Here is a 25,023-nt window from a genome sequence, read left to right on the forward strand (position 1 = left end):
AGGCCTCAGAAACTTATTCTCTTGCAGCTCAGGAGGCCAGGGTCCCAAATCGAGGAATTAGCAGGGCCAAGCTCCCTCTGAGAGCCACAGGGAAACAGCCTTCCTGCCTCTCTAGCGGGTGCTGTTTGCTGGCTTCCCCAGCTTGTCCACACATCGCTCCCATCTGTGCGGTCTCACGGACTCCTCTTCCATGTCTCTGTCTTCGTGTACTGCCCCCTCGGGTGAGCACACCAGTCATGCAGGATGACAGGCCCAGCCTGCTCAGAATGACCTCATCTTAACTAATTACATCTGCAGTGACTCGGTTTCCAAACAAGGTCATTTTCTTGAGGCACTGGGAGTCAGAACACCTACCTGTCTTTTGGGGGAACACAAATCAACCTCCAGCACCCTCCAAACCATCCCCGTGCTGACGGAGGCCACACCCACTCACCCCACTCCCAGCCCAGGGCCCACCCAGCACTCTGCACCTTCGGAAGGCTGCACCTTGCAAGGCCAGGGCCATTCCGGACTTGCGAGCAGGTGCCACGTCCTCAGGAGGAGGACAGCTTGCACCTGTGACCCGCAGGCTCACAGGGTGTGAGGAAGGATGACTGGAGAGATGTCTCAGTAAAACAGAGAGCGTGGTGGGTCTACCAGCATGGACCCCTGAGCTGCGTGCCAGGGGCTGGATTGCGATGGAGACATCGGCCGGGGTGCCTCTGGCGCCTCCACCTGCCCACGGGCACTGGTCCTGCTCACAATGGCTCTTTCTCCCGCAGGCTGGACAGCAACCAGTTCCAGGACCCCGTGATGGAACTGCTGGGCAGCGTGCTGAGTGGGAAGGACTGTCGCATTCAGAAGATCAGGTAATGTGGACCCAGAAGCCCCTGTCCGGAATGCCCACCTGTTGCACAGGGACTGGGGCTCCTTTCCCATCCTCCTCTCTGCTCAAGCGGCCAGGGATGCTTTCAGGGAGAGGTGCCTTTGAAGCATGTGGCTCAGGATGCACACTGCTTATTTCTGCCCATTCCAGAAAGTTCCAGAGGCTCAAGTGCCTCATCTGTGAGAAAAGGGAAGGATATAGTGAGGGTTAGATGCTCTCTCATGGACTTGGAAGCATGTCTCCGAACACTAACGTTCTGATGTGGAGTCAGGCCGGGTCTTCTCTAAGCTCTCAAAGTTGGACCTCAAAATAGTACGAGAGGCACACGATTGCATCGTTAAATTAAATTTCAAAGTTTTTCATTGAAAACTGAATTTAAATTTAAACTTCTATTAAAATGCAGAAAACACAATTTAAACATTGCATCTTTAATGTTGTAATTAGATGAAAGTCTTAAACTGTCAGGAAAAGAGATTTCTGTTCTTATGAAACCTCTTCTTGTGATAACATTTCTGAATTGGGGTAACACCAGGGTTTGGATCTGAAATGATGGGTGAGCTGGGGGTGGCTTGATCTAGGGAGGTGAGTTTGGGGCACAGGATCCAGAGAGGAATTCCTCATCCTTACTAAACCTCCCTCTGGGTTCTGAAATCATCTTTATCTGAGAAAACAAAAACAAATGTGAGATGATTCAGGAGAAAAAGAAGTCAACCGAGGACAGCGGTGAGAGCGGTGGGCTCTGTGTGGCCCTGTACAGTCACCTCTCTGCCTAAAGAGGGTGAAAATGGGATGACAACAGTACCTGTGAGTCCAGGGTTCCCCATGACCCTCCTCAGGCTCCATGATTCACTTGAAGGACTCACAGAACTTGGAAAGCTATTGTACTCACCATTGTGGTTCATCACACCACAAAGATACAGATGGAAATCTGCAAAGAGGGAAGGTGCGTGGGGAGGCCCCGGGGAGACCAGGTGAGTTTTTGCTTGTCCCTCCCGGTGCGGTCATATGCACAGTGTCTCCCTCTCCCGGTGACCACGTGTGACAGCACACATCAAGCATTCCCAGCAGCAAGGCTCACCCAGGCTTGTCCATGGAGTTTTCATGGGGGGCTGGGCATGGAGACACACCTGACCGCCCACAGGGAAGCCCCTCCAGGGTTCAAGATGTTACTGTAGGGGGTAGAGTGGGGGGACGAGTCCCTCAGGTAAAGAGAGATCAGCTTTCAGGAACTGGGGGCCAGGTTAAGCCTTTCTGCACACTAACTGCCCCTTCGGGTTGTCGAGCAGCTCCAACAGGTTAATGCAAGGGAAGTGTAAGGCCACACCAGTCACAGGGGAGGCACCGTACAAGGGCCAGCCATTATCAGCAGGATTCTCTTTGTCTTGGGCCAGAGATATAAATGCAGTCCCTTTGCAAGAATCATGATAATGACAACTTTTCATTATTTTTTCCTTCATGGGAGCCTTTAGCCAAATAGTCAACTTCTAGTGTTTTGCATAAAGGAATCTGGAGAACGCTCAGAATATTTTCTGAACAAAAGCCCAAATTTCCTCTGTGGCCACATGCTCTTCTTCACCTCCCCGTAGCTGGTCCTCAGGGCCACATCCCTCTGTGAAATGTTCAAGGCCCACTTCAGAATACACACAGGGCTCATGGAACATTACTTATAAAACGTTGTAGAAGTCCTGGGTGGAGGGCGGACGGAGGCATTCTGGAACTCAAGGACGTTTATGCAAACGGCAGTCTGGATGAATGGCCTTCTGAGGTTAAGCAAAAGAACCCTTTTTAAAAGTGTCGATCATGGGGTGCCCGGGTGGCTTATTCGGTTGAGTATCTGCCTTCTGCTCAGGTCACGATCTCAGGATCCTGGGATCCAGCCCTGCATCTGGCTCTCTGCTCTCCCTCTGTACTCTCTTTCTCTCTCTCTCAAAAAAAAAAAAAAAAAATCTTAAAAAAAATGATCTATCAGGCAGGACCCCAGTAAGAGCTGGGAGGTGCTGGGATTGAAAGCAATGGGGTTCTTGGTTCCCCCTCAGCCTCCAGGGATTCCTGAGGCTTTTCTGATGAACACCAGGGGCCCCTGAAACACAGCTTGAAAGGCCCTGGGGATTCTAACTGCATCCCCGGGGAAGCTCCACAGTTCTAAATGCCCAAGAAACTATGAAAAACGTCAACAGCCACCATTTCTGAAACTGAGTCCATGAAGCCACGAGGTCCACCAGCTTCTTCCTGAAATCACCCTTACAGGGCAGACACAAGCGTTTTTTGGTTATTGGTTGTTCTACATTCAAGTTAGCTCTGTAATAAGTACCCTCTTCCTTTCTTGCATTAGAAAAAGGGCTGGGGCCGGTGGTAAGCCAGAACTATAAATTCAGCCACCGGTCCAGAAGAGCAGATTATTAAAGCTTTAGGAACTTTTGCAAGCTGGGAGTGTGTGAAATGGCCGTGGTGAGCGTATTTTACACCACGGAGATTGGCCAACGCTACACATCTGTGTTTCTGTTTCGGTTTCTTGCAGCACAGCGCTGTGCGGGGTCTCTGCCGGGGACTTCTGTCACTGCCCGGGCTCTCTGCCGCACTGTTTGTGTAGAAGCTGCGGTGCCAGATTCCGGCCCAACTTAGCCCTGAGGCTCTTTGCCTGAGTGAGGGTCTGTCCCCCCACTCGGACCCTCCCTTACCTGGCCCAGAAGTTTTCCCGGGCTGGACACTTCCATGCCGTGCCTCACCTCATCTCCACCTGTGCCCAGGCCCTCGTGACGCTGGTGAAACCGAGAGGTCTGGATCGCAAGCCTGGTACTGAGAAAGAGGCAAGGAGATTCACAGATCTGCAATAACCACTCCTCTCCCTCTCCTTGCCCAGCTTGGCTGAGAACCAGATCAGTAACAAAGGGGCCAAAGCTCTGGCCAGATCCCTCCTGGTCAACAGAAGTCTGACTTCTCTGGAGTAAGTACGACACGAGGCCAACCTTCCACCATTGGGCCCCAGACAGCTTGAGAGCCACCTCAGGGAGTCCCCCAGACCACGCTCTCCCCTGGGTGGGGAGTTGTATCTTTAACCTGTTACTTTTTCATAAAAAGATTTTAAGAAAATGTAGAAAAGTTAATTAAGCTTGTTAAATCTAGGTGACAAGATATGCATATTGTGTTCACTTTGGTATGCTTGAAATTTTTCGTGAAAGAGACTTTTTTACATTAAAATATATTAGGAGATCTGCCAGTTTAAAAGAATCCTTTGATAATGCTTTCATAAAAATTTCCCCCAGTTGTCTTCTGCATTATAAAAAAAAAAAAAGGGGGGGGGGGCGCTAGGGTGGTTCAGTGGGTTAAGCCGCTGCCTTTGGCTCAGGTCATGATCTCAGGGTCCTGGGATCGAGTCCCGCATCGGGCTCTCTGCTCGGCAGGGAGCCTGCTTCCCTCTCTCTCTCCTCTCTCTCTGCCTGCCTCTCCATCTACTTGTGATTTCTCTCTGTCAAATAAATAAAATAAAATCTTTAAAAAAAAAAAAAAAAAGTGACAGCTAAGCAAGCGAAGTCCTGGCTCCTTCTCAGCGGTTGGGACCAACCCTGGGAGGCCCGGGATCTCGGTCCTGAAGCTGGTGTTCTCCTCTCTGCTCTCCCCAGAGAGCTGGTCCAAGGCCAGTCCGTTAGACCCTGCTTTCTTCTCCCCGTACATGGGGGCCATACTGGGAAATTCCTTACTTGTTCACCTAAATAAGGGTCTCTACAAAATATGAAATCCTAGACCCCAATACATTATTTTCAAGGAGGACAGATTTAAAGGTCAGGTAATTTCTGTTCTTTTTTTTTCCTCCCTGGGAATTGGATTAAAAAACAAAACAAAACAAACCCCAGTTCTTTCTCTCTTCCCTCCGCCAGTCTCCGCAGTAACTCCATTGGACCTCAAGGGGCCAAGGCTCTGGCAGATGCTCTGAAGATTAACCGCACTCTGACCTTTCTGAGGTATGTGCTGTCTGCCCCCGGTCCCAATCCAACCGATGGGAGGACCCAGAAAACCCTCTCCCAGGTGCCAGCGTGGAGTGGGAAATGATTCGAAATGGTGGCCATGCTGTACTGGCTCCCGTCTAAGCCGGCACCACACCACCTGACCTTGTATCCCACTCAAGTTTCAGGTTTCAGCTCTTCCCTGGTCATCGTCCTTGTGTTCACAGCCTAATCAGGGGATGGAGAAGGCAGTGTGGGGTTGTACGGAAGTGGAAAGGCAAGATAATCTATGAGGAAAACTTCCTGTCCTCCATTGAGGGGGATACCCCAAGGCCACGGTGTCAGAATGTTCCCCTGAAGTGTTTTCCAGGACATTGGAAAGCCCATCTTCCAGAATATCCTTTGCTTCCTGTGCTTTTAGGGGCCTGGGGTTGTATCTGTCCTTATATGAATGTGTATTGTCACTTGTTTTTTTCATTTATTTTTATTGGGGTGAAACTCACCATTTTCAAGTATACATTTCACTGGCAGTTAGCACATTCACAGTTGTTCATTCATCACCTCTGTCGGGTTCCCAAATATTTCCATCACCCTAAAAGTAGACCCTGTATCCATCAGCAATCACGTCCCATTCTCTCCCTCCCCCTAGCCTTGCCCCTCCCGGGCAGCCACCAGGGACTGCTGCTTTCTGTCTCCATGTTTACCTACCCTGGAGATTTCACATATATAAAATCCTTCAATAAGACCCTTTTGTCTGGCTTCTGTCACTGAGCATCTTCAAAGCTCATCCACATAGTGGCAGGTGTCAATGCTTCATTCCTGTTTCCAGCTGAGTCATATTCCACGGTATGGAATTCCACTGTGTGGACTGTATAGACAGACCACAGTTCATCCATTCATCAGCTGATGGACACGTGGGCTGTTTCCATCCTTTGGCTCATGTGAATAATGCTACCGCACAGTCGTGCACGAACATTTGAGCACCTGTCCTCATTTCTTTAGGGCAGACACCTACCAGTGGAACTGGCCGTGTCATATGGTAGCCCTGTTTGACCTTTTGAGGAGTTGCCAGACTGTTTTCCACAAGGTCTGGCCCATTTTACATTCCCACCAGCAGTGCGTAAGGGTTCCAATTCTTCGACGTCCCTGTCAAAACCTGGATGGCAGTTAAGTCTACTGATAACCTACTTATTGTTACCGAGATGCCAGGGACACCTTGTTCCCCATCAACAGACAAATGCTTAGAGACCCAGAGGGAATCCTGAGGCCAGAGCAGCACTGGGAAGAACCAACTGTTCCCAAATCCTGTGTGGTGGGGAGCAAGGGCACAGAGCACTCAGTGGCTCCCCCACCATTGTCCTTCCGCCTCATCCCTTGGGCCTCAGTAATGCCACAGGAGAAGTTAAGGCCACCCCTGGACACACTCACGGCACCGCTGCTAACGCACTTCTCCCTTGCTTCCACAGCCTCCAGAGCAATGCCATCAGGGATAACGGAGCCAGGTCCGTGGCTGAGGCCTTGGCCGCCAACCGGACCCTCTCTGTGCTGCAGTAAGTGGACGTGCTGACCAGGACAGGGCCTCCTTCTTCTCTCCTCTCCTCCTCCAAGGGCCTCTCTGTTTCTGCAAGCAAGGATGACTGGGGAGATGGCCTGAGGCTTTCTGACCCATCTGGATGGTCCCTGGAAATCTTGATGTCCACTGTTTTTCCACAGAACAGGTGTTGGAAAATAATTAAAGATAAAGCCTTCTGCCAATGCAAAGAATCCTCTCCACACACGCAGTAAAAAACGAAACAGCTTAGTTATCTGAATATTCAACTAGACCACAGCCACACCATTGGCCATCCAACAACCAGATGGCAAAGACCAAGAAATCTCACCCTTTCCTCCAGCCAGGCAGACACAACCCAAGATACGTGTGTTTGCAAGATAACTTGTTCTCAAGTGAGAGGACTGGACAGCACCATTTGTCGCACAGTTTTCCTTAAATTTGTTTAGTAGCTGGGGTAGCCATCTGTTTGCTAATTGCCTTTATCCAAAGGGAAAACCAAGCTTCTGTCTTTAGGACATCGTGGAGTCATGCTATCCTCCTTGATGTGTACATTTCAAAGAGGGCTCCAAGGTCTCTATAAGGCTGTAAATCCGGCAAGAGGTTTATTTAGCTTTTAAAAAGACTTATACACTTCTCAAAGGACAGATTTATCATTGCAAGTTTTCTTAAAGAAACATTCGAGGGAAAGGAAGGTCTCTTTGCCTTTTAGAACCACAGCAAGTTCCCTTTTCTTAACAATGTCTTTAGCCTGACACAAGACAGGTCCTGCCTTCCCTGTCCTCCTAGGATAAGCACAGGTGCTCTTGGCAACATCTCCCCCTCCAGGTTTGGTGTAAAGGGAAGTTTTGGTGTAAAGGACCTAAACGGAGGGTCTGCCCTCGGGTGGACTGCAGGGTTGGGAGGAAGGCTGCTGGTCGGTCTAGAGGGAGGTAGACTGTTGGGTGTGGGGAGCGCTGACTAGGTAAGGAGCCGGCAGGACTCGCATGTCGAAGTCACCACCTGAGAGGTTCTGGATAGTCTATGTCCTCTAGTCACTGCTTCCAGCTTCTGAAAGGGGAGGGCCCAGCTGTCCTTGCCTCTGACACCCCCCAGAATGATGTCAGCCTGCTGACATCACTTTGGCAACAACCCACAGACCTTTCCTAGAGACCGCTGTGCCAATGCTGTGGTAAATGAAGAGTGTATTCGAGTAGTCTCTGAGCTCTTGCCTTCAACCAGACTGTCCCTCGTGGGAATGGCTGTGGCTGGCTTTGCTGAAAGACCCTTCTCTCCCACAGCCTACAGAAGAATACCATCGGGCCTGTGGGAGCCCAGCAGATGGCCGATACCCTGAAACAGAACAGGAGTCTGAAGGAGCTCATGTGAGAAATGCAGAAAGGCCAAATTTGCATCCTCAGTGACTGGCACAGTGCCCAGCCCATCATAAATATTTGTGAGCATGAGGATGGACGAACGGACGGACGGATGGACAGATGGATGGATGTGTGGGTACAAGATAACTCCGGTTCCTGGGAGTGGGACGGTCTCAGACTTAATCTTACTGCCTTCCCAACACCTCCTGGCCACCTTCACGGACCGTATCACTATAAAGAGTTGTCCGTGCCCCCTGCTAGGGAGTCAAGGACTTTGCTCCCTCCAGCTCTTATAGGCCACAGGGAAGCACAGGTCACTTGCGGAGGCCACCAGCTACAGACTGAAGCTGAGCAAATGCACTGGGCACCCTTAATGCAACACAGGAAGCACAGCCCTGGGGTGCGACCCTGGACCCTGAGCCCGGGCCCCACCCTGCTAAGCTGCTCCGGAAAACTAGCTCGCCCTTGTCTCCTCTCTTGCAGATTCTCCAGTAACAGCATTGGCGACGGAGGTGCGGAAGCCCTGGCTAAGGCCCTGAAGGTGAACCAGGGCCTGGAAAGCCTGGAGTGAGTCTGCCTGACCGCCCTCCAGGAGTGGCCGTGGGCAGAGGGTGACTCCCCTGCTTTCCCCATCGAGAAGGCGGGCTGGGCTGTCAGTGAGGACCACAACTTTGCCCGAACCCAACCAACCACCAGCCTTGAGCACACAGTGAGCTCAGTCTCTCCCCATGCCTGCCTCACTGGTCCATCCCACCGCACCAGCCCCATCTCCCTGGACAGCTGAGGCTGGTGTTGGTGGTGGAGTTTGCGAAGTGATAAGCACCGAGTGCCCCTGAAAAGCTGGCACAGGTGGCTAAAGAGGGTATCAGCCGAGTGACCTGGTGGGCAATGGGAGAGCTCAGTGTTGCCCCCCACTGTGCCCACACACCTGTGCCACTTTCTCTGGGGGCTACAAACACAACATACCCTCTGACCCCAGACAACTGGGAACTGCTCAAACCAAGGCAGAGTATAAGCTCAGAGGATGATTATGCTCAACCCACCAGCCCCGACCTAGGTCCCCGACCTAGAGCCTGGGGGACGGGGACAGGAAAGAGCAGAGCAGTGTGGGGTGGCACCTGCTCCAGGGTTCCCCAGCTCTGTTGAACCCAAAGCCTGCAGCCCCCAGGCTGGAGCAGGGACTCCCTGCGGGTCCCAGGACGGCCACCCCAAGTGCGTCCTGTCCTCTGTTTGCAGCCTACAGAGCAATTCCATCAGTGACGTGGGGGTGGCGGCGCTGATGGAGGCCCTCTGTGCCAACCAGACCCTCGTCAGCCTCAGGTAAGTCCCAGCTTCCCTCTGAGCTGGGGGGTCCCTTTAGCCAAGGGCCTGAAAGGACTTTGGGACTTGGAAGAAGGCACACCCCTCCCACTGCGGGCCTGTTCTGAAGTTTTCTCCGGTTGGGCAGCTTGGTTCTGCGGCCTCCCGCACACTGCCTGCTCTCTCAGAAGAGCAGAGGACAGCCGGGGCCCTCAGCTCCCCAGTTCTGCTGCTTCCCTCTAGCACCCCAGCCCCTGAGGCAGCCAAGCCTGCCCCCAGCCCCCTCACCTCTGAGGGGCTGTTAACAGATGCTCTTCCTCCCGATGGGTCCCCCCACTGGCGGTCCTCCAGGGGACATGCTCGGCTGGCTAGCCGTGGGAGCCCAGCTTGCTGGAGGCTCTTCACACCTTGGCTGTGATCACTCAAGAGGCCCAGGTCCCAGCTGAGGCTCCCTGGGCCTGAGCGCCAGGGCTCGTCTCCCCAAGAGTCCCCGCATGTCTGGTCGGCAGCTCAGGGTCTCCTCTCTCCCCAGCCTGCGGGAAAACTCCATCAGCTCAGAGGGAGCCCGGGAGCTGGCGCGAGCTCTCTCCATCAACACCACCCTGAAGAACCTGGAGTACGTGAGTGGGGGGCAGCCTGGGCTTCCGACCGCCCCTTCAGCTGAGGGCCTCGCCTACCTGGAACCTTGGGGATGGGGAAGGGGAGGGCACACTCTCATGGCCTTGCCACTTTATAGGCTGGGGAAAGACCAGGTTGGGGAGGGGCAGCCAGGAGACCGAGCCTCTGGTGGCAACCCCTGCACTCTCACACCCTAGTTACCAGTGGATGAGGTTCCTGGGGACGCTACCTGCCCCAGTCCCCTCCCCATGGAGATGTGGGAGGGCCCGGTCTCAGGGGTGGCTCAGTATAGGGATCGGAGCCTCACTGAGCTGAACCGGGCCCCCTCTCCATGCGCCCGTACGTCAGGATTCGGTACAATAGCCGTAGGCACGTGCTTGGCACACACAGGTACTCAGTAGACAGGAGGTAGGCTGGTCCTCAGGGAGGAGGGGAGCTGGATTCCCGGGGGAGCAAGTCTGGGGCTCCACGGCCAGGTAGCTCCTGCTCACTCACTACCGTTCCCCTCCTCCCAGCCTGACAGCCAACCTCCTCCACGACCAGGGCGCCCAGGCCATCGCGGTGGCGATGAAAGAAAACCAGGCCCTCAAGTCCCTTCAGTGAGTCTCTGGCACCCCCATACCACCCGGTCCTCTCTGCAGAGCTGCAGGGCCGTACACCAGCGCGTGCAGGAGAACAAGTCTGGCTTTGGGGCCCTTCCCCGACATGGCCTCAGGGGCCTCCAGGGGGCTGTGCCCTGCCCCCTGCTCTGCTTCCTGGGGCTGATCCACTGAGAGGCCAATGGTGGGAGGTGGGCACCTATGCCATACTTCCAAGTGTCACAAGCGTCATGCAAAGGCCATTTGGAGTCTTTGAGCCTGTCCCTGTGCCCACCCTTAACCAGAGAGTGCTTGTTTCAACTAACCAGGGGCTGCAGGAGTTCTGCCCATCAGTGGCCAGGACCCCGTCCTGTGAGGTCTCCTTCCCTACTGCCAGACCCTCCCGGGAGAAGTCCCCTCTTTCTAGAACCTCCAGACCCTCCTGGGTTCTGCCCAGGGCCACGGGGTCACACGTGTCTGTCTCTGCCCAGCCTGCAGTGGAACTTCATTCAGGCCGGTGCTGCCAAGGCCCTGGGACAAGCACTACAGCTCAACAAGAGCCTGACCAGCCTTGAGTAAGTGGGGCCTCTGCAGGGCCTGCAGGAAGGATGGGGGTGGGGTGGGTGGCAAGGACATTTGAGCGCTCAGTGTCTGCCGGGCACACAGCCTCCTCTGCCCTGTTTCTGTTCTCATCTGCTCTAGCAGCTTTACTGAGACATAATCCATGTACCACAAAAAACACCCATATGAAACACACAATTCTCTGGCTTCTAGTATATTTAGAGTCATGCAATCTTCACCACCACCCATCACCCCCAGAAGACACCCGGACTCATTAGCAGTCACTCCCCACCACCCCCATGCCCCATCCCTGGCAGCCACACACCTGCTCTGTCTCTACAGTCACCTCTGCTGGGTGTCTCTTTCACATGGGATCATACTGTACATGGCCTTCGCAACCGAGGTCTTCCGTTTAGTGTCACATCTTCTAGGCTCACCCGGCGGGGGTGGGGGGAGCATCACGAATCAGAGCTTCCTTCTTTCCTGCGGCTGAATCCTAGTGCGCTGTGTGTGTAGGCCACACTGGGTTTCTCCACTCATCCGCTGACGGACCTGTGGGTTGTTGCTCGTTTGGTTCTTGCAAATGATGCTGCTGTGGACGTTCGTGCACAAGCTTCTGTGAGCATGTGCTCCCACTTCTCGTGGCCACACAGCTGGTGGAATGCTGCGTTGAAGGGCAACTCTGTCTTTCACCAGGACATCCCACCTCTGGCTGGTTCCTCTGACTGATGATCTGGTGTTCACTAGGGCTCTGCCCTGGGCCATCTTCTCTTGAGTGGTCGTTTTTTCCCAGAAGCTCTCTTCCTCCAGGCTCCTTGCTGTCAAAGCCCTGGTACCCCCAAGTCTACCCCAGACCTCTCTCCAGAGTTCCAGACCCACATCATCCCTGCCCGCTCAGCACCTCCCTTTGGGCACTGTGTGGGAACTTCAGACTGCCCCAGCTACCTGCCCATGAGCCTGCTGCTTCTCTGCCCCCACCTCGTGAACGGAACCGGCCAGTCGCACAAGCTGCAACACCGCCTGAGCTCTGGCTTCCCACTTGCGGCTCTCCTCCCAACGTCCCCATTTCCCTCTGTCCCCATGGCCAGTGGCACACCCAGTCCGTCCTCTCACAGGGCAGGCCAAAGATCTTTCCAAAACTTCAATCTGGCCCCGTTCTGGGTCAGTGAGATGCTTAAATGCTGCCCAGGGCCTGCAGAGTGAAGGCCATCCCTCAGCATGCCTTCCCAAGAAGGCCCCAAGGACCTGAGTCTTTTCTACCTCTTCGGACTCATTTCACACGCCGGGGACACAATTGCAATGCTTCGAGTTCGGCGGCTGCGCCGGGCCTCTTGCCCCATCCCATCCTTCAGGTTTTGGTTTAGACCTATTTCTTCTGGCAGCTTCTGTGACCACACCCGGGTGGGAGACCCCATGAAGTCCACCACGCATTGGCACGTGACCTTTGGTGCCTGCTCGTTCAGTCACAGCTGCCCACCCAAGACGGACCTGGGCCTGGACAGCCGTGGGGACACAAAACACATTCAAATCTGTTAAAATGACTAACGCACACCGCTCCCCTAATCCACTGACACCGACCCGAACTAAACGCTTAATCACTGCCTGCTCCAGGACCTACAACTTTACTCTAAAGCAGAAGAAGAAAGAAAACAAACATGTAAAACGCTGACCGGCAAGGATGGCGGGACACTGAGGGCCTTGACTTAGTTCTATGGCCGGCACTCCCAATTTTGTCCCTTTTCCATGTGTCCCTTTTCTTGTTTGCCTCTGATGGTCCAGGTTCATGGAGACCCCGGAGCTCTCTGCATGTTAGGTACAAGGCCCTGGGGGCGGCTATCCCCAAGGCCATCCTGGGAGTCTGGTCCATGGTGTGTTGGTCTGAATGAGATTGGGACGGTCCAAGGGGTCACGCTTTGTGTTCAGTTTACAGGAGAACGCCATCGGGGACGAAGGCGCCTCTGCAGTGGCCAGTGCCCTCAAGGCCAACACGGCCCTCACTGCGCTCTAGTAAGTGCTGATGTGCGCGGCTGGCCCCGGCTGGTTTTGCTTTCCAGTCAAGGAAAGTGTGTTTGATCCTCCTGGCGTTAGCAACTGGGACAATGAAAAGGTGGAAAGCAAGAAGCAGGGGCTCGGGGAGGCCTCTCCCTCCCTCTCTCCAGGAGGCCACCTCTCCCTGCTGTATCTGGAGCATCCAGGGCTCTGTCCCAGGCTCCAGACAGGGCAGGCAGGGGGCGCAGCTCCGGACAGATCGGGGCCAACAACCTTCAGTGCTGCGTTGCCACTTTCAGCCCTAAGTCTGGGGGTGGTCAAAAGGAAGGACAAGTACGCCTCGATGCTGGGCCGGGCAGGGTGTGGGGTGGAGAGGCCTCGCCTCTCCACATCGAAATCATCTCTTCCTACAGTCTGCAGGTGGCCTCCATTGGCTCCCGGGGGGCCCAGGCGCTAGGGGACGCCCTGGCCCTGAACAGAACCTTGGAGATTCTGGAGTAAGTATTCCAGTCTGCGGCTTTCATCTCTTGCCCAAAAGAGCCAAGCTGCTGATTGAAAATGAAGATGTAGAAGGGGAAAAAATATATATCAATTTACACGGAAACTCACAAATCATTTAAATATCTTCACTTAGATCAAGCGTACCCCAGCTTCCCCATCCCCACTGCATACCTCTTCCCTGGGAGTCACTACTGTGGGGCCTTCTGTCCTTACAGACCTGCTCTCCTTGGCCTTGGCCAGGCTGCACACGTCCCGAAGTCCTGGGTAGGGGTCCCTGGCCACTGATCTCTATGAGAAGATCCAAATTCCTGGGGGAGGGGGTTAAGCCCAGTGGGGCTCTCAGGCATGTCCCGGTGGTCCCTGCTTCTGTGGCCCTGGGATGCTGAGCATGGGGGTACTGCTGGATGGAGTGTTGCCTCTCTGGTCTCAGCCCCTCTCTCCTTTCCTTGGGACAGAGGAAGAGGAGGGCTCCAACAAACCACCCAGGTTAGGCCAGCTTCACCCCTCCTTGCGTCCTGCTCCCCAGAGCCGATCTCTACTCGGTGCCCAGGAGTGAGAAAGGAGCAACCTCACCCCTGCGCTTGCTGAGTCCATGCGGCCCCTGCCCAGTATCCCATGCTCAGCTGAAGAGGCACTGTCTTCACCCCACAGCTGACCCCGTGCCTTAGGCTTCATATCTTTCCTGACAGCTTACGAGGAAACGCCATCGGGGTGGCGGGGGCCAAAGCCTTGGCAAATGCTCTGAAGGTGAACTCTAGTCTTCGAAGACTCAAGTGAGTGGCTGTAGAGACCCCCCAGTGCCCCAGGGCAGCAGACTGCTCTGTTTGATTCCCTCTGCAGCTGCTTCCTTCCAAATATCAATAGCTGTGAGGACCTCTTGCAGACGGGTTTGTCCACTCTGGCTAGCTTACGCCAGAGCTAAATCACTTAACATCTGCATTTTCGGTCTTCCACCTTCCATGGCACTTGGATGGGACCCCCGGGATACTTGTAGGCACTGGTCTCGGGGGTAAATGCCCCCTTCCTGTGGACAGATCAGCTCCAGAAGCATGTATTTCCTCCACGGCCCCCCAAGATAATGCAGCGCTGCTTCCTGAGGCGGGTTCTTCCGTGCCTAATGGCTCACGGTGGTGTCTCCATCTTTCCTCTGCCTAGTCTTCAAGAGAATTCCTTGGGGATGGACGGGGCGATATGCCTTGCCACTGCACTGTCTGGAAACCATGGCCTCCAGCACATCAAGTGAGTGGGGCTCAGCAGCACCTGCTTCCCTCCCATTCTTGCTCGCCCTTGGAGAGACTTGCAGCTTGGGCTCTGCTTTCCACCCGATTCTCGGAGCCGGCCAACTCCCGAGCCTTTCAGCAGCTCTGCAGAGAAACTCAGTACAAGGGGAGCCGTTCTGGCCTTCTCCATGGGAGGGACCCTGCAAGCATAGAGGGCTTGGCTGGAGCTCTGCATTTCGTGCTCCTCACGAAATGAACCTGCAGGCCTCTGGGCCTGGAGCCCATCTCTCAAGCCCTGTCCTAATCCTTCTTTTGCAGTCTCCAGGGAAACCACATTGGGGAATCTGGTGCCAGGATGATCTCAGAGGCTATCAGGACAAATGCTCCTTCGTGCACTGTTGAAATGTGAGCAAAACAAGTTCCTGGTGGACCCAGCAGGAGGACAGGCAGAGCAGCAGCTGGAAGCTTTGGAATGGAAAGACCATTTTCCGGGGCTCCTTCCTGTGGTCTGGGAGTGACGATGACCCACACAGAAACTGGTCTCCTGCAAGGAGGCAGGAAAGGTGCTGCTGGAGGTCACGAGCAGCTCTCCTGGACCCAGGCCAGTCCCGGCAGGGGTGAGCGGGATTCTCTGCTACGTCGCAGAGCAGGGAAGGGCTCCATCAATGACACAGGCCTTAAAGCTCAGCAGCTAAGAAGCCGGTGTGAACTCGTTTATACCTGGAGGTCTTCACGCGCCCCTAACTTATTACTATTGCCCTTCTTCGCTGGTCACAGCTTCCAACTCTGAAACGAGCTGCCACCTTCGAGCCTATACAGGGGATCCATCTGGCATTGGTGACAGAAGGGACCTCTTTTTTCTCAAGAAGAATACAAGGTCTTAGGAGTATGATCCTTAGAGACACATAGAAAAATTATGAGAATATTTTTGAAGAGAAATGAAGGCTTTCATTACAGGATTCTGGAGAAAAAGACAAAAAAAGTTGTTGTCCAAGCTTCTTGCCATCTTTTATCCATTACAAAATCTCTCAAAGGCACAGATTGTCTGGTAGACGAGACGTGGGGTCTGGCACACGGGTTATCAACAGCACGGTAAATGTAGATGTCTTCATGATGTTCCTCTACGCTGGCTTCCAAAGCACTCCTGTGCGTGAAGTTTCTCCAGGAAGACGAGCAAGCTGGGCCTCCACGTGGTACAGGTTCCCTCGGTGTCTGTCTGTGAGGAAGGGGAAAAGATCCCGATGGACGCCACAGCTCTCATGCACTAAATAACCAGGGAAATGCTTATGAAGATTATGATGCAATTCTCACTTTAAAGTTTGAACAGGAAGCACTCTTCTAAATGGGCCTTTAAAACTGAGTATTTGGGCAAGAATCCTCGATGGATGCTAAAACTATGGATGAAAGTCTTATCAAGGGAGAAGATACTCGCCCGGCCTCAAAATTTCACCCCAGAAGGGATAGCTCTGAAGGGGAAAAATGCATCTTTAAAGATAGATAATTCTGCAAATGCTTTCTTAACAAATGATTAAACTTAACATCACCGATAAGGGGCCAGATGGACACAACAGGCCTCCGACAGGACGCCTGGAGGACACACCATGCCAAAGACACTGATTTGAGCCCATCAGGAAGGTACAATTGGACAAAATCCAAATCAAGCAGCATTCTGCAAAAGATAATAATAAAAACTAGTCTAACCTCTTCAAAAATGTCAGTGCCATGTAAAATACAAAAGGCTGTGGACTATTTTAAACTGTAGGAGATTGAAGAGATGTTAACTCCTTAATGCCAGATCTCTGAGTGGATCCTTGACTGAAGAAAAACAATCCACCATAAAGAAAAGTTATCTGGAAACAGGGGATGTCTGAACATAGGTTTTTTGTTGTATTTATGTGGATTGCTGGGTTTGGAAACACTTTTTTTGCTGGGTATAGAATTTTAGGCTGGTATTTAGCTCTTGGTACTTTCAAGATGCTGCCCTGTCTTCTGGTGAATGCAGCGTCTGGCTGCGTCCACCTAGTCACGAACCTGACGGATCAAGTTGCAGTAGCCCAGCGGTGGAGAGAGCTGTGCCGTGCAGGAATCCAGCGCCAGGCAAACCCCAGGCCATGAGAAAAATCATGCTCTCCAGGGACTCAAAGAGCAAGCCGCACCAAAATGGGAAGGAAAGCCCCCTCCTTCTCCAAAGTCTCCCTAGCAGCCTACTGACAAGGCCCCCGCTCTTGCCCGCTGGCAGAGCAGAGACATTTTACAAGGAATAGCTCCACCACCACGGGGCAGGACAGAGGGGAACTGCACTGAGGCAGTAAACCCACAGCCAGGGTGGTGGGACTTCTCGTTTTCTCATTTTGAACAGTTTCGACTCTTGCGTCTTCGTGGCCAGTATGTTGTTCACTTCTGCCGTGACTCAGTCCCAGTTGGCACAGTCTTTCTCTCACTTTTTTAACCTCCAGAAGTTCGGAGATGTCCTCACATCTTCCTTATCTCTTCTTAATATGCTCAAATCTCCCTCTACCATCTCAGTAAAAGGACGAGAGTTAAAAATATCTGAATGTCCTTTTTTTTTTTTTTTAAAGATTTTATTTATTTATTTGACAGGGAGATCACAAGTAGGCAGAGAGACAGGCAGAGAGGAGGAAGCAGGCTCCCTGCAGAACAGAGAGCCCAACGTGGGGCTCGATCCCAGGACCCTGGGAACATGTCCTGAGCCGAAGGCAGAGGCTTTAACCCACTGAGCCACCCAGGTGCCCCAGTCTTTTTTTTTTTTACACTAATTCTATCATCTGTCACTTCCAGGTTGTTTCATTTGAAGGCTATTGTGATCCAACTCCTGAGACAATGTCTTCATATTCTGGGTACTCTGATGCCCAAATCAAAAATCTATTTTGGGGCCTTATCTACAACAGACACTATAGAAATCCCTATGTAAAAGATCGTGACATCAACCAAAGCCATCTCACTCTAAATGGTAGCATACGGGGCACCTGGGTGGCTTAATCAGTTAAGCATTTGCCTTCAGCTCAGGTCATGATCTCAGAGTCCTGGGATCAAGCCCTGCATCAGGCCTGCTTGGCAGAGAGTCTGTTTCTCCCTCCACCCCTCCCCCTGCTTATGCTCTCTCTCTTGAAATAAATAAATAAATAAAATCTTTTATTTTTATTTTATTTTGTTTTTTAAAAGATTTTACTTATTTATTTGACAGAGATCACAAGCAGGCAGAGAGAGAGGGGAAAGCAGGCTCCCCGATGAGCAGAGATCCCGATGTGGGGCTTGATCCCAGGACCTTGGGATCATGACCTGAGCCTAAGGCAGAGGCTCAACCCACTGAGCCACCCAGGCGCCCCTAAATAAAATCTTTTAAAACAAATGGTAGCATCAGCCCAGCTGGTTATCTGGTGCATACATTTTCAATACATAGTACAAATTAAAACAGAATGACCTCTAATGAAGCCTTTGCTTCATCAATTACACACACACACTCTCATAATAAGATCCAACCCCCTCCCCTTCCACAAGCTCGTTCCTTCCAGTTAAAAGATCATGCTCAAGTTTTCTTCTCAAAAAACAAAACAAAACAAAACAAAACAAAACAAAACCTCCCCCGCCCTCCACAATGTTCTTCAACCACATGTTCCTCGGCCGGCCGAGCCCTCCTTTCTCTTGTGACCGCCCACCTTTCTGAACACTTGTCAGGACTCACTGTGTTCTCTTTAGCCGATCTCTGGCTACCTGACTGCCTCTGGCTAAGGTCACTGGAGATTCCCTAACTGCCAAATTCAGTGACCTCTTGGACTCAAGCTCATTTACGACAAGGGTTTAGCACTTGCTGCCTTTCCCCATTTGGAGAATCTCCCCTGCTTTGGTTTCCACACCACAGCCTTCCGGTCCTCCTACCTTTTCGTTACCCCTCTTCTTCAACACTCTTTAAGGGAAAATAAAACATTTCTTCCTCATAATTAAAGTAAAATACAGTCACTTTAAAAAACTTAGAAAATACTGTCCCAGTCTCTTCTTCTGGTCCCTTGTGGCCTTTGCCCCTGAGACACAGGCACTTCCCAGGCCTCCACTTGGCTCTTCCCATCCCGTATGTTCTCCCCTGAGGACTCTCATAGGAAAATGATGCTCAAACCTCAGCCTCCAGCCCTTACCCTTTCCTTTACCTTTACAAAAATTCATCGAAACATCCATAGTAACACATGGTTTAAAAAGCCCCAAATCACTAGGCTTGTAAGGGCAAATGGCAGTCTCTCTCTCGTCCCTCCCCTTTCCGAATACCCCTACTCCCCAAACTAAATGTCCTGTATGTGCTATTTCTTACCATCTTAGAGATTATCTCTTGCCTTCTATACGGGAAAGGACACTTGGATGTCCATCAGCTTACATCCCCCCTTTTTGTTTCTCTGTCCTTCCAACATAGTTATTAGAGTATGATTTTTGTTTAAATCATTAGTGTTTACCTTATGACTTTACCTGTATTCATCACTCCTGAGCCATTCTCGCCTATCTGATTATATTGTTCTTTTTAGAATGAACAGTGCATCTTCCAAAAACTTAATTTCCTATGTTACTATTGCTTAACCCTTCCCAGACTGCCCAACAGAAGTGTAAAGTCAGAACACTGTGTGTCAGACCCCCGGGTTTCCCATCAGTGACATGTTTCCCTGATGACATTCTTTCCTGAGCACTCTGTGCTCCCTATTTAGTCACACCGTTACTGCAAGGAAGGGCTTCTGCTCTGGGCAGTTTCAGTTCTCTTCCAAGGCTGCCAGGCCCGGTTCAGGCACCTAAGAGCCCCCGCGGGGGCCAATCCAACAGCTGGGATACTCACGCAGTGTGCTGTTATCATCAGAGGACTCCGCTTCCTTTCAGATGGGTGACGTTGACAATTACAGTTAAGATGCTACCAAAAGAGCACCTGCAGGTCCTTCTCCCGTCCCGGCTATACGGGAAACAGTTCTTGAATCGCCCATTGGAGGAAGTCCTTGGACTTTGTTCTCATTGCTGCCGCCAATAAAAATTAAGGACTTAAAAAATCCCTTTACGATGTCCGTCAATATACATGTTGTAAAGCATTTTAAGAGGTCCTTTAATGACACAGTTTAAAACATTAACAACTGTTGGGGCACCTGGGTGGCTCAGTAGATTGGGCCGCTGCCTTCGGTTCGGGTCATGATCTCAGGGTCCTGGGATCGAGTCCCGCATGGGGCTCTCTGCTCAGCAGGGAGCCTGCTTCCCTCTCTCTCTCTCTCTGCCTGCCTCTCCATCTGCTTGTGATCTCTATCAGATGAATAAATAAAATCTTTAAAAAAAAAAAACATTAACAACTGTTGACAATGATCTAAACACCAGTTTTCCACTGATCTACTCACACTGTCTTCTCTGGGGCCTGAGTCTGCTCTGATGCTTGGCTAAAACCAAGGACACGAGGTCCCAAAGCACGTGCACAATCTGACTGCTGGGTCTGTCACAGGAGGGACAGACGTTAGTAACTGTGATCAGTGCTTAAAGCTCCTTGGCTGACATAAGCTGCTTGAGCAAGCGGTGAGACTGCGCAAAACAGGTAACCGAGGGGTGAAGGATGACCCAGAGGGAGGTAAAATAATAAACCACCCACTGCATGGGCACCTCTATCTGTGGAGGGGGCTTACCTGCGGCGTGGGCACGCTCCTGCCGTAATGCCCACGCATTACGCCATGCGTAGGAAGCGCCATGTAAAGAAGACAGAAATGCCTTTTTTTTTTTTTTTTTTTAAATATAAGGCAGGTCGGACTCAGGAAACCAAAACTAGAACATCCAAGAAGACGCAGTGACTTCCACACCTCAGAAGCCACAGCTTCTGAGGGGTCAGCGCGGCTCCCGACACTCCCATTTCCCTGTTTCCTCATCATTCACATCTCAAATCTTCAGTGAATTAACTGAATGGTGAATGTTTAAAAAAGGGGTAATCTCTTATGTAGGAATTAGGAAAAGAAAGAGACAAAAGCAAAGATAGAAATAATTGTCACATCATCTCCTAAAAATTTACATGTACCACAGTAACCTATGAGCTTCTCCTATGTATTTACGTTATAGTGCAAATAAACAACATAATTATACTTTCAAGTAAAACTTATATAATGATATAAAAACATGGAATTAAATACATTTATTATGAATTAAATAACTTCGGAAGACTTCTGACTTTAGAACTGAAATCTAAATGAAAACTGCTCTGTGTTTTCCGCATCAGAAAAACAAAACGACTCCATCTGCCGCTTCTCACTTCACATCAGGCTAATTATTCTAGTGCTATTCAATCTAACGCATTCTGGTTCATCTTTTTTTTTTTTTTAAGATTTTATTTATTTATTTGACAGGCAGAGATCACAAGTGGGCAGAGAGGCAGGCAGAGAGAGAGGAGGAAGCAGGCTCCCTGCTGGGCAGAGAGTCCGATGCGGGGCTCGATCCCAGGACCCTGGGATCATGACCTGAGCTGAAGGCAGAGGCTTTAACCCACTGAGCCACCTAGGCGCCCCTCTGGTTCATCTTTTTAGAGTCAGAAACACAAGTGTGTACCAACACTTCTTTATTTGCTTTCCTGAGGAGGAATGCCAACCTTCTGAGAGAAAATGGAACATTTATATTCTGCAGCATATCTCTGTTACCTGACCTTTAAGGACAGTGGGTTTTCATCTAACTTAGCTAACGTTCATTCGGAACATTTTAGCAAAATACATTTAAAGCTTGGTATTGTGAACATACAGAAGCAAGAAAATAGGATGACAAAACAAAAGCTAGAGTTAAAAGCCGATGTACAGTAACTATCCCAAACTGTACCGGTGAGGAGGACTTGGACGCTTCCCCACAATTCCTGAACAGTCCTGGAGCACAGCCCCATGTCCATCCCCCCGACTGTGAGAGGAAACCACATCACAACAATAGCTGAGACCCGATGCCGCCATCCCTTACGTCTCCTGGGCTGTCTGTCCTGAACAGGTGCATCTCTAAGAACACTCACATTTCCCGTTTCAGGAGACAAGTAAGACCAAACCTACATCCCATCTGGGACTTGCTTCATTCTCGCTGAAGCTCTGTGGGGTAACACAAGGGAGGCTACAGAGCAAGTAGGTGGTGTTCATTAACGAGTCCAGCTGGTTTAGTGAACAAAATGGGTTTCCTTCCTAACCTTCCAACTTCCCTTTTACCTATAGATCTGAGGGATTTAATCAGTGAGGTCCTTTGGGCAAACGGGTCAGAAGTCATTGTCGCTCTCATCCAGGGGCTCAGGCTTCTGGACCCTTCGAGTGGGCTTAGCTGGCGAGAGAGCAACGCTCTCTTCTTCCAAATCGTCGTCTTCATCCCCCTCCATGTCAATCTCACTGTCCTCGGAGTCCTCCTATAGGAAGACAACAAAGACAACTGAGGGCCCATCTCACTCCCTGCAGCATGTCAGCCGAGACCCTCATTCGCCAGCAGCTCAGTAACCAGCAATGCCCGCATATGAAGGCAGAGTTGGGCGGAGCAGCAGTTGGGCTGTGGAGGCATAAGGGGGGACCCTGGTCTCACACCACTGGCAGAAATACACACATGACTGCATCAGCTGACCAGTGAGCTCCGGGTGGCAGCGTGCAGCCGCAGGGGCTGGCTTCCCCACGGAGGTCTCAGCACCACCACTGGATCTGCACCACAACTCCCCAGACCCCGCTCTGCCCCTGGGGAACCGGACACCCACCAGAGCACAGCAAGGAGGGCGGGGCTTGCAGATTAGGAGGGCTAGGTTTTTTAGTTTGCTTGTTTTTTGCAGTTTACCGGATTAGGGATGGAAAGCCACACAGGGAATCGGTATTAGGAGCAAAATAAGAGGAACGCTCTCTCCACTGCCTCGATCTAGGGTGACCAACTCGGCCAGGTTTTAAAACTGCAGGTCCTGTGTCCCAGGTAAACCAAGATGGCCAGTGCCTCGAGCTAGATCATTGCCACCAGCATACACAAATGTGGCAATTTCCTTCTTAAAAACACAGCAAAACAAAAACCCCAAAGTGTATCCCACCTTCCTCTCCAGTTGCTCTGCCCTGTTCCTTTACCCCTGCAACAATGAAACTCCTCGCAGGAGTTCTGAACCCACGACCCTACTGGTTTCCCCTCTCACTACCTCCTCGGCACACTCAGCAGGCCTGCACCTTGCCAATCCACTGAAACACTCAGCGGACTCACATCCAGTGGTGAGTCTCAGGTGTCTCCCGACCTCCAGGCTGCATCGGGCACAGGACCGCTCCTTCCCTGAAAGCGAGTCTGCTGCAGGGCGCCCTTCCATCCGGCGGCCTGCCCCACCTCACTCCGGCATCATCCCAGTCTCGCACACCCCCACGCCCTCTATCTCCGTAACTCTGCGACTCGGCTCAGCTCAGAGCCTTGGGCCCCCTCTTCTCTTTCTACTCTCTCCCCCACACAATCACAATCACCCTTGTGGCTGGAAGACCACCTGAGTATGATGGCTCCCCAATTCAGCCAGCCCAGACCTGACCTTGCACACCACACTTGAACTCCAACTGGTTACTCAACTCCAGCACGCAGATAGCTGGCAGGCAACGTGCGCACGCAGAACATCCCAACTCCTGTGCTGCTCTCCGCGTCCCTGCTCAGGCCTGCCCCAGCTCGGGGAAATGCAGACTCTATGCGTACTGTTAGCCCATCATGACCCATTTCTGTCTCTCTTTCTCACACCCCACGCCCAATAACAACACTTCAATGTTCTGATCTTGGAAACATCCAGAGTCCGACCACTTCTTTACACCTCTGCTGCCACTACCTTAGGCTGAGCCGCCAGCACCTCTGGACTACTGCAGACGCCTCCCGATGGGTGTCTCTTTAATGTTAGCTCTTGGCACTGCAGGGCTCACGATTTCCGGCCCCTTCCTACGGCGCTCAGAGACTCTCTGGATCCTTATCACGTCCTGCGAAGCTCTGCCTGGCCCCTGCTCCCTCTCACAGCTCCCGCCCCCAACCCACTCCACTCCAGCCATGCCCCCATCTCTGGTCCCTGGGCCTCGGATGCCCCTCCCCACATCACATCCTTCCTTCTATTCAGGCCTCTGCCCAAATGTCACCTTACCAGAGAGATATTCCCAGACTTCCCAAAAGACAGCAATCTTCTTCAACCCTGTCACTCTGCTCCTGAACTGCTTTTTCTCCGTGCCACTGTGACCTGACATGCCGGTTGATTCCTGCTGGAATGTAAGCTCCCTGAGGACAGGGACGTGTGGCCCATCACCTCTAACACTTGCATATAACAGCCACTAGGTACTATCTGTCAGGTGGAAGGGTGAGCCCGTGAAGGACAAGGCCGCGTGCCTGCGGAGCAGGTGGAGGCAGCATCCCGGAAACAAACAAGCAACACAAGGCACAGGGGAGACATCAGCTGTAGCTCGGACATTCGCTCTGTGAAAGCTACACACATGACCAGGCGTATCGGAAGACAAGATGCCAGACGGTGCTGTCCAGGCATCCCTAGCACCCAGGCCAGACTTATTTCTAACTCGAATGGCTGAGATGGATGGGCAGAAGCTACATAACCACCCATCCCTGACTGTTAGAAAATGCCCGACGTGGTTTCTCTGCTTCTCTGACTACCTTCTGTGATTTCTAGGCTCGATCTTCTTTGTGCATCTTGGCCAGCAAACCTGAGTGACCTCTCTCTCCCTCTGTGGATTTTGGTGACAAAATACACTGTTGTTACTAAATAATCTTTAGTACAAGGTCAGGCTCATGCTCTGTCCTTGTGCAGCCACTACTGCCACGCTCCAGACACATGCGGGCACGACCTGATAAGGAGGTCTGTGGTCTGTCAACCTAATCACCCTTTGCCTCTGGGGCCTCACAGGCTTGCCAGAGGCTGCCACAAAGCAGGCAGGCCCAGGGTGATGGATGCGGCAGCCCTGGCAGCAGGGCCCCATTCCATTGAGTTTCCCCGTCAGTATTACCTCAAGGACACGCAAGGCGCCAGTGGCCTGAGGTCGCAGCCTCCTGCCCAGCCTGACGACCTTGTCTCAAGAGAGCCTCCTTTTCCTGTTTCCTCCCCAGAATGGAACTGAAGAGAGGGTCAGTCTTGACCCCAGGCCCTCAGCAGGTTCCCTTCTTTTCCAGGTTACACTTCAAGGGCCTGATGGCCTTTCTCATTTCTTAGCTCAGCACTCAACACCCATCTTTTGCAAGGGACCTCCAGGCAACTGCACCATTCTTTGCAGGAGAAAGCATTCTCTTGCCCAGGAGACAGAGACATCACTTCTGGGGAAGGCTCTCTGGTGGCCCCGAGTCGGCTAACACACACACACACACACACACATGCGCGCGCACACACACAATGAAAAAGAAAACCAACCTGCTTCTTGGAGCTGGAAGTCTTGCATTTACCTAAGAGAGCTGGTGCTGCTTCCATCTTTGGAAAGCGAGAATGGAAAGAACAATGAGAAGGAAAAAAAAGTGGGGGGAGAGCAAGCACATTCATTTGAAAAGAAAAGAGCCATCCACAAGCAGAGAAGAGTCGGGCTCCTCGAACTCCAGCGCAC

The 25,023-nt window shown here is 52.0% G+C and overlaps 2 protein-coding genes across 16 annotated transcripts in view; one reads left to right on the forward strand and one right to left on the reverse strand.

Annotated features, from left to right (window-relative positions):
- The window catches only part of NLRC3 (NLR family CARD domain containing 3), a 39,576-nt gene extending 19,002 nt beyond the window's left edge, over positions 1 to 20,574 (forward strand). For 4 of the 7 annotated variants that reach the window (XM_059154142.1, XM_059154141.1, XM_059154143.1 and 1 more), the window contains 15 exons: positions 762 to 848; positions 3,726 to 3,809; positions 4,741 to 4,824; positions 6,273 to 6,356; positions 7,636 to 7,719; positions 8,194 to 8,277; positions 8,947 to 9,030; positions 9,542 to 9,625; positions 10,143 to 10,226; positions 10,697 to 10,780; positions 12,690 to 12,773; positions 13,169 to 13,252; positions 13,946 to 14,029; positions 14,412 to 14,495; positions 14,795 to 20,574. In XM_059154142.1, the coding sequence (XP_059010125.1) occupies positions 762 to 848; positions 3,726 to 3,809; positions 4,741 to 4,824; positions 6,273 to 6,356; positions 7,636 to 7,719; positions 8,194 to 8,277; positions 8,947 to 9,030; positions 9,542 to 9,625; positions 10,143 to 10,226; positions 10,697 to 10,780; positions 12,690 to 12,773; positions 13,169 to 13,252; positions 13,946 to 14,029; positions 14,412 to 14,495; positions 14,795 to 14,885 (1,270 nt within the window). In that variant the 3' untranslated portion in view covers positions 14,886 to 20,574. The other 3 variants (XM_059154145.1, XM_059154146.1, XR_009349115.1) reach the window with 3 other exon arrangements.
- A 453-nt stretch (positions 20,575 to 21,027) lies between these two features.
- CLUAP1 (clusterin associated protein 1) overlaps positions 21,028 to 25,023 on the reverse strand; it is a 33,254-nt gene continuing 29,258 nt past the window's right edge. For 6 of the 9 annotated variants that reach the window (XM_059154166.1, XM_059154171.1, XM_059154164.1 and 3 more), the window contains 2 exons: positions 24,837 to 24,893; positions 21,028 to 21,854 (listed from right to left, as the gene is read on the reverse strand). In XM_059154166.1, coding sequence (XP_059010149.1) covers positions 21,711 to 21,854; positions 24,837 to 24,893 — 201 coding nt within the window. In that variant the 3' untranslated portion in view covers positions 21,028 to 21,710. The remainder of the gene's footprint in view (positions 21,855 to 24,836; positions 24,894 to 25,023) is intronic. The other 3 variants (XM_059154172.1, XM_059154165.1, XM_059154170.1) reach the window with 1 other exon arrangement.

The sequence above is a fragment of the Mustela lutreola genome, chromosome 17 (assembly GCF_030435805.1).
Source record: "Mustela lutreola isolate mMusLut2 chromosome 17, mMusLut2.pri, whole genome shotgun sequence".
Taxonomy (NCBI): Eukaryota; Metazoa; Chordata; class Mammalia; order Carnivora; family Mustelidae; genus Mustela; species Mustela lutreola.